Source organism: Larimichthys crocea, chromosome XVIII, assembly GCF_000972845.2.
Source record: "Larimichthys crocea isolate SSNF chromosome XVIII, L_crocea_2.0, whole genome shotgun sequence".
Classification (NCBI taxonomy): Eukaryota; Metazoa; Chordata; class Actinopteri; family Sciaenidae; genus Larimichthys; species Larimichthys crocea.
In genome coordinates, this window is record NC_040028.1 from 16,810,583 (window position 1) to 16,821,584 (window position 11,002).

The window sequence follows — 11,002 nt, forward strand, 5'->3', positions numbered from 1 at the left end:
GTTTTGGTATATACATGTTGTCTATGGAGTGTGTGTGCGCGTGTGTCCACATAGCTCTCAACTATTCACATCCTAGTCACTCATGTGGACCAGGTGGTGTCTTTGTCATTCTACACGTCAAACCAGCTTACCAACATTTAGCGAGGACAAAGAGAGCGAGTCGTACTTGCACACGTTGCCAAGTTGACATTTCAATCAAGAGGGTTCCTAGAGAGAGCTATTTTCAGAGGACATCACACTTCCAAAACCAACACTAGCATGTTTATGCATTCGAACTTAACTAAACAAGTTCTTTACGTGACACGAGCCAAAGAAAGAGTCACAAAGCAATTAAAATATTTATGTTTCACCAATCAAAACTTTTACATTTTAGGCAGGACGTCATGGCAAACTCCCAACTGAACAGATATGATGTGTTATTTTAACACAGTAACACTCGGGTCCATATAATGGGCATGTAATCATGCATACATTATATTGTGTTTAGATACTAACAACAAATCCACACAAGAAGGCAACCTAATGTTTCACTCGTCACACATACTGCAGCAGAATAATTCCCTTTGAGCAGGCTTTGCGTGGTTATGAAGACATTCACCTACAAACTAATGTACAATCCGCTTTCTGTATTTTCCCGCCCCTGAGGAATTAAATAACTGAATATGAAAGATTTGATTGTGAACACAAACAGGCAGAATGATTGGACCAGAAATCAAACACAGGCGTCTGATGTGACAACCGTTGAAATGTCCAAGACTGAACTGAATGATTTGAACCTCGAAGCAACAGGCTAATACTGTTCTTTATTTCTCTTAACGCCTGAAGGGAAAAACTAACAATGGATGATTTATCCTACTAACAAGTATTAATAGTGTAGGAAAATATATAGTTTATTCCACATTCAGGAGCCACATCGTGTCACTAGATCACATGCTTATCACCATGAACACGGGCTCTGTCGTATATTTTTAATCAATCACACGTACTGTAGACTGTGGTGGTGCCGTAGATGCTCACTAAAAAGACATATGTATCAATACGCAGCTGTAACTAGTCCCCAAAAATGCATAATTTATTCTTCGTAGAGCACCGTTTCCAAAAACTAGCTGTTTTATGTAATAAGATATACTTTGAATCTATTAACTTGTCACCTGTTTTATGAAGGTACTAAGAGCCGGGCAGACGTTGAATTTAGTTGTTGATGATAAGAAAAACTTTCATCTTCATGCCAAACAGATACCTATGCACCAATCATCTGATATCAGCAAAAGCAAGCAAGTTCAACACAATATGCAGTAACTATTAAATTAACAGACCTATATATGGAACGTTTTACTGCCATGGTTACGTGGAGATGAGGAAATTAAAAGTTTGATGTAAATCTGTAGATCTCACAAAGAGGCTTTAATCCAGGACTCGTGTGCCCAAGAAAGTTTCCCCTGGTGTGGTCCAACAGTTGAGGTATAATGAGTGAGACGGAGTGAGAACTTATGATGTGTGATGTGTGAAGACGGAGGTTTGTTGAAGCTTCAGGGTTCGGTCAAGCCCCCCGTGTTGTTACAAAGTGACTGGTAGAGTTCATAGCTCACTGAGTATGACGAGAGGACCTGTTTGAACTCCTCCAGGGGGCAGTAGACTCCGCTGCAACCTTGTATGTGTTGATCCTACACAAAGACAACGTTGAGTAAAACACGAGAGAAATGCAAGAGCTCATCAAAATAAGATGAAGACACGTTCTTGCCGCTTACCTGTCCTGCGTACGACACTTTCACGAAAGGCTTGCTGGTCTGCTGGTGTTGATACAGCTCCAGAGTGATGTCGGCGGCGTACGGTGGCCATTTCATGTCGAAGAGGCCGAGAGCCATCAGACAGGGAATCAAAGTGGTGTCGTGTGCCGAGTATAAATACAACTTCCTGTTTGAGAGAGGATTTTAAACAGTGTAACCGTTTAAAGACCAAACAAATCAAGTTTGTGCAAGAAACGGGCGTGCCCATGCCAAGGTGTCCAACCTGTTTGACTCTGCTGATGTGCCCTGTAGTTTGTCCTCAATGTTGGCTAACATGGTGTGTAGGAGGGGTCCAACACACAGCTGTAGGCTCTCCCTGCCAAAAAAAAAAAAAAAAAGTTGAAAGCAGTTGAAAGCAAAAGTTAGATAAAGCACCTCCTGTGCTCACTGTGTTTAATCTAACCTCTTGCTGGGTTGGAAGACATGGTACACCATGTCCACCGCTCTCTGTTCCACTTTATTCCTCCAGGAGTCCAGCTCTGGCGGGCAGGGCAGACCGTGAGTCTGTTAATGTACAAAGACTGTTAATGTCAGATATGCTGTTGAGCAACACAAAGAGGCTGGAGGTCTTGCTGCTATTTTATGATGAGATATTTACCACTCTGCCTTCATCACAGCTGTTTGCTACAGCGGTGTTTATTCACTTACAGCAAAGAGAGTGTGTTAAGCTGTGACAGTAAAATCTAGCAGTAGCATCATTTTCATTATCGCTGATAACCGTCCGAATATTATCAGTGAGAGCGTCAGGTAGGGCTTCAGTGTTTGGCGTCGGCTGGTGATCTAGCAAAGCCAAATAAAGACTCCTCTTTAGTCTTGTTTCAGAATTCTTAGTGGGCCCAGTGTGCACATTTAAAAGATGGTTATTTGAACATCTATAAAGTCTGATATTACTCTACTCACTCAACTATGCAAAAATGAATTTCCCTTTTCTGCCCCAGTAATGAAATTCCTACACTGATTGAATTAGAAGTCTTTAGATTTGCCATCTATGCAACTGTGAATTCAGTGCAAAGTTTCTTTAATTACAGCACGAGAACATGCGATTAATCTTTAAATGAGTATCATGCTGAATCTGTTATTTTAGCTTATTAATGTCCAGAAACTTGATGAATTTCATCTTACGTAACGAGCAGCTCATGAGGTTTCCGGCCAAGCCAAGTCTTCATAATAATGGTTTTATTCTGATAGCTTGTGGTGAGACCTAATAAAAGTCATATGAATCATGATGTGGCAGTGTCACCTCTCTGGCAACCATGTCGTCCCTAATGAGGATGAAGTCGACGTTCTGGTGAGCAGCGATGCCCAACGCGCTCTGGATGCTCTGCAGGTCTGCTGCAATGTCTGGCAGAGTGGACGACTCTGCCCAGCGGTGGCTGCACAGAACACACACAGTGTCAGCCCCAAAACATAGACACGCCATGACAACCTGTCAGAGGCATCTCAACTCGGCTTATAATTTTGCACAACACATTATTCAAGATTCCAGTTTTGGGTAGCGAGTGCACAGGATGTTTGAGGGCTTGGAGCTTGGTATGAAAATACACTCTTACATACCTGCCAAGGATTTTGAGCAACTTGCATCCGTGGTAGTTAGGGTACAGGATTTCAGATTCGGATGCTGTTGTTAATATATGCACAATTTCTGCGAACAGTAGAGGAAATACAAACACAGATTAGCCGAGATCCAAAATAGAATAATCAACATCATGCGCGTACGGATTTCTAGCCTACCTTTTTGTTTCTGCTGGAAGAGCCCTGCTATCAGGCACTTGGCAGATTCAATGGTCCTCACAATGTTAGTAGAGCGCACACTAAAAATGGAAAAAAATAGGTCGTGGAAGGCAGCCAACTTGAAAATAGTCGAGCATTTAGGCTCATATCCTTTGTACGGCACTCATAAAGCGCATGTATCAAAACTGTGCAGTACAGAAAAGTGTTTGTTTCACCCTCATGATGTGCAGCTACTTACTAGACCTCGGCTGGGCTGAAGGTGGAGCTGAGGAAACCAGTCTCCTCGACGTATCTCTTCCTCAGCCTCTTCCCCAGCTCGTACAGCTGCTGCATGCCCACCGCGGTGAGCTGACCGGGGTACGTGCCGCCCTACGACAAACGGTATCAAGTTTTTACTCTCAGATGTGGCCTAACAGACGCACACCTGCGATGGCATGTGGGGAAATCCAGAGTGAATGTGGTGCAAAAGGATGGCAGGAGTCCATAATGTGGGATTTAATTTTCTAAGCTCAATCCAGTGTGGTAAACCTCTTTATCGAAGCAGCTAACTCAGCACAGGAAACTATCATTTCCATGAACACCAGGGGTTGGCAGACAGCGCTAAAATAGCTCGCTAGGAAGCTCTAAACACAGTTAAGCAGTATTAAGGCTCAGACATACTTTCCACGGACAGCTGCAGACTTTTACCGGTCTACACTCATCCTACCCGGCACAACTTCATGACCTGTGGGACATGTACCATGACAAGAGGCAGTTGTAAGAAGAGGTCAGATCTGCTACAACACTGGAAAAATGCGTGCAGGCGTCAGCAGAAGGATCCGCTTGGACACATTTACATCACGCCGACCCTCACTGACATGGAAAGTATGAATCGGCAGAGAGAAGTCCTTATGGTTTTGTAGTAAGTCCTCGTGGCCACTAGAGGCAGGAACATAATGACATGAGAGGTACACTCTGTGCTGGATTACACAATGTCGAGGCCCTGGCAGAGCTACACCTGTATGCTTGGGCACATCATGTTACTAATTACACCAGCAGGTAAAATGTGCGTGCGCTTAGCCTCCCACAATGCCTCTTGCTCGGTAACAGCTATGCAAGCTGCCGAACCAGAATTTGATCCTTGAGGTTTTTATCTTGTCTGACTGCATTCAACACACCACAAACACACACCTACTCACAGTCAGCGTGTCGCTCCGATACTTGTCTTCTATAGGAGATGGGGGCTTGGGGCCCCCGTGAAGATCTGTCACTACATAGCTGATGTGGGTGTATGCTGGAGGCTCCAAGAGCACTGGCAACCACTGGGCCTTTTACAACCAGACAAAAGAATCGCGTGGTTATTTAATACAGACGTTATGTGACATGTGACACTACATCCTTTGGAGACACAAGAGACAGAGAGAAAAGTTACCTCCATCACATTGGGAATTGACTTAAGTGGCGTCCGAGCACCGTGTCGGAAGAGGACTTGGACTAACTGTAGTTTGTAGGGGGAGCCGGTAGTTGTGTCATCCGCGGTGCAACTGGAAGAACACTGATCCGACTCGGGCTTCTTCTGTGACCAGAGGATTGAACCAAAAGCCATCGACACTGAACCCAAAATACCGGCTTTGGTCCAAAGATTCCTCAGATTCTTCATGGCTCTGCTGTGAATAAACCAATGTGTCTGAATTAATCACACTTGTATCAGGGTAAATATTTAGAGGCAGAAACGGGCAAGGGACACTTTTATCATAATGACAGTAACATTAGCAGAAATAATCATTTTGCTGGAGGCAATAAAAAAAAAAAGTCTTTACAGCTTTGTCTGTGCTCTGTAGTAAAACGCTAACAATTAGTTTTACTATCAATCAATCTGAAAATAATCAGTCTGACCAAAACACAAAGACTCTGCGCCTCGTACATCTGTGTCTGCTGCCAACTGTAGCTGCTGTTAGCTCAATTTGATCGGCAGAGGAGTGTTAACAGGCGTTTTGGCCCACTGAGATGAGGAGGAGGTTTTCAGGTGAATTCTTGTTGGTGAACAGAGCCAGTGTGTTGTGACAGAACTGGAGCTGGGCAAGCGGGCAATGTAACCCTGACTCAGCAGCCTCTGTGGACACAATGACAGAGGTGAAGAGGACGTTGAAAGAGGAAGGAGAGTAAACCTGGGACTGACTTTCAGTCGTTGGCGAGAGCTCGGTGAAATAAAAGGCTGAAAGACAGACGCCGAGCTGGCCTTTTACACTCCATATCTCATTCACCCGTTCACACACACATTCATACACCGATGACTTTAGCTGCCACGCAAGGTGCCAACTGCTCATCAGTTTTTGGGAGGCGACCAGAAACAACAACCTTCAGGAGCTATTTGGGATTCAGTATCTTGCCCAAGGACACTTCGACATGCAGGCTGGAGGAGCCGGAGATCAAACCCCCACTCTGCCTCCTTAACCACAAGATATTAATCCAATCATAACTACAGTGGTATTGCACAATGTGGGCTAGCTATTTCATTCATTATCACCACGACTGTTTGGTTTGGATCGGCCACCTAACAGGACAAAAGCAGACTGCAGACCCGTCACACCCTGGTCACAAACTGTTTAAACTTATAAGAACAGGCTGTCTCTGTGACGAACAGATAAAACCGGACTCAAAATGTCAGTAACAAAAATGTCAGTAACATCACCTGTACAATATCTGTAAATGACAAATTTACAGGTAAATATCATCACTACACTCATACTGTGCACACGGTGTGTTTATTACTCCATCCTTGCATCATGCACCATTGCATCATTTCATTGCACATTCCCATTCAGTGTGAAAAATGTTTTTATCCTTATGTATGTTTATATCCTTTAGTGTGTACTCCTGTTCATGTCACATTGCAATTTTTTTCTATTTTATTTCCTTTATAACTTAAAGTTATTATTTGTATCATGGTCACTTTTCTTTGCAATATTTCCGACACTATGGTCACTTTACATTACAATACTCTTTTTATATATCACTATATGCCACTTTTTATCCTCAGTACTTGTCTGTTGATTGTTTTTCGTGTTTATTGTGTAGGTTATAGATATTTCTGTCTGTTTATTGTGTTGTTGTTGTTATTTTTGCCTTTTCTACTTTTTTCTAATTCTGTAGTGTATGCTACACTTTCCTCTGCTGCTGTAACAAGTACATTTACCTGTGGTGGGATGAATAAAGTATATATGTGCACAGTTTTTGTTCCTGTTTATGTCTACGTTCACCTGTCTAGTTCTGTATTTATGTCTATATATGTTTGTACTAAGAGAGCAAATCATCATCATCACTATTATTATTAGTAGTAGTAGTAGTATTATTATTATTATTAGTAGTAGTAGTAGTATTAGTAGTAGTAGTACCAGTATTAGTATTAGTATCAGCAGTAGTAGTACCAGCAGTATTAGTATCAGTAGTAGTAGTACCAGCATTAGTATTAGCAAATCATCATCATCACTATTATTATTATTAGTAGTAGTAGTAGCAGTATTAGTATCAGTAGTAGTAGTAGTAGTAATAGCAGTATTAGTAGTAGTAGTAGTAGTAGTAGTAGTAATAGTACCAGTATTAGTAGTACCAGCATTAGTATTAGCAAATCATCATCATCACTATTATTATTAGTAGTAGTAGTAGTAGTAGCAGTATTAGTATCAGTAGTAGTAGTAGTAGTAGTAATAGCAGTATTAGTATCAGTAGTAGTAGTAGTATTAGTAGTAGTAATAGTACCAGTATTAGTATTAGTATTAGTAGTACCAGCAGTATTAGTATCAGTAGTAGTAGTACCAGCAGTATTAGTATTAGTATTAGTATCAGTAGTAGTAGTATGTACTAACCTGTATTGATAAAATTAAACTTTCTGGCAGGTCCGCTGGTGTCGCAGATGATGCTGATGCTCTTTAACTTTAAACTAGTGACAGTTAAAATAATTCAGGTTTCGTGCAGGTGCTGAAGGTTTGAAGAAAACCTGTTTGATTTGTTATAACCTGCCTATAAACGAGGCGGAGTCAGGTGCTGTCAGGTGCTGCTATGATTGGCTGTGGCGTAACGGTGAGATAGTTTATATAAATATAAATATATAACCCGAGTTATGCAAATCAAACACTGTGAGATTTGGACTGTTCGCTGTAGACACGAGACAAACGTTTCTCAACTCGTGTCAACACAAACTGTGCGCTCGCGCTAACAGAACAGCCGTTGGCACGGCGCTAACGTTAACTCTTTCGTCACGAGCTCGTCTAACGTCCGTGTAACGGTCAGCCGGGCTAACCGACAGCCGGGCTAACCGACAGCCGGGCTAACTGTCGTTTATCAGGTAACAACAGAGCTACTTACTTGTTGAATCTTTCACAGTCTGACTAACTAACTCACTAACTAACTCCCGACAGAAAACTATCCGCACCATCCGGACAGAATAATTTCACTTGTCATCCGGCCACTGTAGCTACCGGAACCAAAGCCGGGACGAGAATGTCGGGAATTGTAGTTTCACAGACGCCACTCTGCTTTAACAGTAAAGGTGATAGCTACGAAGATAGAACTACATTTCCCCACAGCTCGTCTTTCTTCTTCATTCTATTTAAAGGAGACGCCTCAAAGCATGCTGCTTCCCCCTGCAGGACGGTAAGTGTAACTGCATTTTCTCAAACATCTAAGCTAAAAAAAATAACAAAATAAGAACCAGAAATAATAACTAACTAATAACAATAACTAATAAATAACTGTTATCTGTTACACTGGGGAACAATCTGAAAATTTTCTTTCTGAGTTAGATTTTTATGCTGATTCCAAAATTGCAGTCAGTTTTTTTCTTGCACGTCAAGTTTCTTCTCCACAGCTGAGTCTCCAGATAAGCAAAGTTCCACTGGTTATCTGTAGTAAGACTTGCCAGCTGATTACGATTGGACTCATCTACAGCTACGTGGCAACTTGTTTGTGCAGTCACACATTGAGACAGTGTGGTGAGAGGTGTGTGCAGCTCCCAATAGGTCAGTACTGTCAATATCTGCACACAGAGAGCCAGCATAGTAGGATTTTTGCTGGCTTTTCTCTTCACCTTGTAACCACCTGCATACCATATTGATGTTGTTTTTGTCGTTTTCAAAGTTGTAACTATTCCATCATAGTGTTTTATTTCCATAGGTATATATTTCCTTTGTTCCAGATCATGTCTGCTCCTGCTACTTCTCGTCGTAAACAACCCTGACTCCTTTTGCTATATTTGTGCTAGTTTCACCATTCCAAGTCAGGGGAAAGCAAACATCAGTGCATTTCTCAAACGAGCATATTTTGCAGATTTTATAGTAAAACTCTGCGATCAAGACAACAAGCCATGGGCCCCTCACAAAGTGTGCAAGCAGTGTGTGGAGAGTTTACGGATGTGGGTCAAAGGAACACGTGAAAAGTTGGTGTTTGGTATCCCCGTGGTTTGGCGAGAGCAAAAAGATCATTGCACAGACTGTTACTTTGGTTTAGTGAAAACAAGCACATATCTATTAAGTACAGTATTTTTCACATTTTTTAAGAAAACGGGGATCCTATAGTTCAAAAACTTGACGTGATGGAGAAAAACTGAGATCAGTTTTGGATTCCGCACCCAAAGATTAGTTAAAAACAGCTGTCAGACCTAACTCAACAGAAACTGTGTTCCCCAGTGTAATCATTGATTATTGTTTTTTATATATAAATATTGAGTTTATATATAAACTCTGACAACTTTATCATTAAAAATGACAAAATATACACCGTGTCAAGTCAACCAACTGAATACTGCTGGGCTCAGCCTCCTGGATAAGGTCCCATCGAGAGCCAAAGTTTGGTTTGTAGAAACATGGCAGAGTCCGTGGAAGAGACCTGCTCCCTCAGTAGATATAAAAGTCTCATTGATAGGTAACAAAACATAATTCTTCTTATTTTCATGTTAATATACACATATGCAAACATAGTGTAATAATAGTCTTTATTACAAGTTTATTACAGTAATAATAAGAAATGTGGACGTTACAGTGGTCCAGTGCTAGATAACCTGAATTGACTAATGCAGAATAGATACTTTATTGATCCCTCACACACACAACACACACAAAGGGCTCATAGACATGCAAAGGTGAAGAGATGGTGGAGTGATGGTAGCAGTTAGACGTTTGGTACCTTGATTAAAAGCACCTCCGCCGTGTTTGGGAGGTGAACTGGCACCTCTCCAGCTACCGGGCCACTCTACATACTTTGGTCCAAGCTGGACTTTAACCGGCCACCTTCCGATTCCCAAGCCAAGTCTGGCAAATTAAATAATTCCCTAAACAGTATTTACTTACAGTTATTCGTCTTATAATTTAGAAACAATATTGAGTGTGTTAAGTCTGTTACAGTAAAAATAATAATAATAATAATCAGGTTCAAGAGAATTCATAATTTTGAATTTAGCCTTTTTTAAGCATTTTGTTTTTTATTTATACTTAATACTTTAATCCACTACATTCCAGATGAAAATCTGACAACCACAGTTACACTTAAATTTAAATTTCCAAAACATGTCGTACAGTTATAGAATATGACGGACTGTTGTGCCCACCAGTATATTAAATATTGAGAAATATCTGCTTATGTGCTAATGTATCAGGAATAATATTCAAATAATATATGTAATAATGCAAAACTCTGAAAGGAATCATTCAGTTTAATGACCTCTTTTTACTTTTGACTGAGTAAATCTGAATACTACCACTGAATAATCCTCACCTTCCACCTTGAATGCAGATTTGTCTCATTTCCAAGCCCTGTGGTGTCAGTCAATTAAAATACATCTCATACAGGTTTATGCAGCCCGAGAGACTGAAATCTGCATAATGAGAGCAGACAACAAATGCCACAACCAAATGCATAAAAACCTCCTCCTCAACTTTACAGAAGAAGGTTTTATTGAACAGGAATGTGGAGTCATCATCCCGGCTAAAATATAGACCCTATATGGCGAAATCTTATACAGTGATGATGAAATAAAATCTGATCATGCATCCGGCAAACAAAATGGCAGCAGCTATCACTTCAGCAGCTTTCAACTCAGTCTCAGCTTGTGACAAGTCCAAGTTGGATACGGGCACTGAGCTTCCTGGCAGAGATGGTGAGACAGTCTTTGTTTGTGTAAATACTGTACATCTTCCCCAGTCTGTTTCCTGCAGGTCCTTTCTGGTGAGCACAGACCAGACAAGATACTGATCTTAAAAATGAAGGAAACTCTTCATCAGCTGGTACGGCTTTGAAATAACATCCCTTCATCTTCATTTCCACTCATATCTTTTAGTTAACAGCATTTCTGTATCAGCCACAAGGTTACTAATGATGGTACAAGCTGATCTAAATATAAATTCTCTCTGATTTTCTGAGCTCGGTGTTAGATATTTAACATAACCTTAAGTAACAAACATGAATCTTAACATATCGTATTTAAATAAAACACAGTGAGGACGCAGAGCAGA

At 41.1% G+C, this 11,002-nt stretch overlaps 1 protein-coding gene across 5 annotated transcripts; it reads right to left on the bottom strand.

Moving 5' to 3' along the window:
* Positions 1-326: 326 nt before the first annotated feature.
* On the bottom strand, positions 327-8,000 carry acp6 (acid phosphatase 6, lysophosphatidic). 5 transcript variants are annotated; one of them, XM_027291117.1, is made up of 12 exons: positions 7,863-7,992; positions 5,422-5,610; positions 4,930-5,164; positions 4,697-4,825; positions 3,757-3,887; positions 3,519-3,598; positions 3,342-3,429; positions 3,028-3,160; positions 2,191-2,291; positions 2,011-2,103; positions 1,749-1,914; positions 327-1,664 (listed from the first exon to the last, which is right to left on the bottom strand). In XM_027291117.1, the coding sequence occupies exons 3-12, from the start codon at positions 5,155-5,157 to the stop codon at positions 1,530-1,532; spliced, it is 1,284 nt and encodes a 427-aa protein (XP_027146918.1). In that variant the 5' UTR covers positions 5,158-5,164; positions 5,422-5,610; positions 7,863-7,992; the 3' UTR covers positions 327-1,529. The 5 variants fall into 5 exon arrangements, with proteins under 5 accessions (XP_027146918.1, XP_010749761.2, XP_027146919.1 ...); XM_010751459.3 differs by lacking the exon at positions 5,422-5,610 and having other exon boundaries at positions 7,863-8,000; XM_027291118.1 differs by lacking the exon at positions 5,422-5,610 and having other exon boundaries at positions 4,930-5,161.
* Between the last annotated feature and the right edge of the window lie 3,002 nt (positions 8,001-11,002).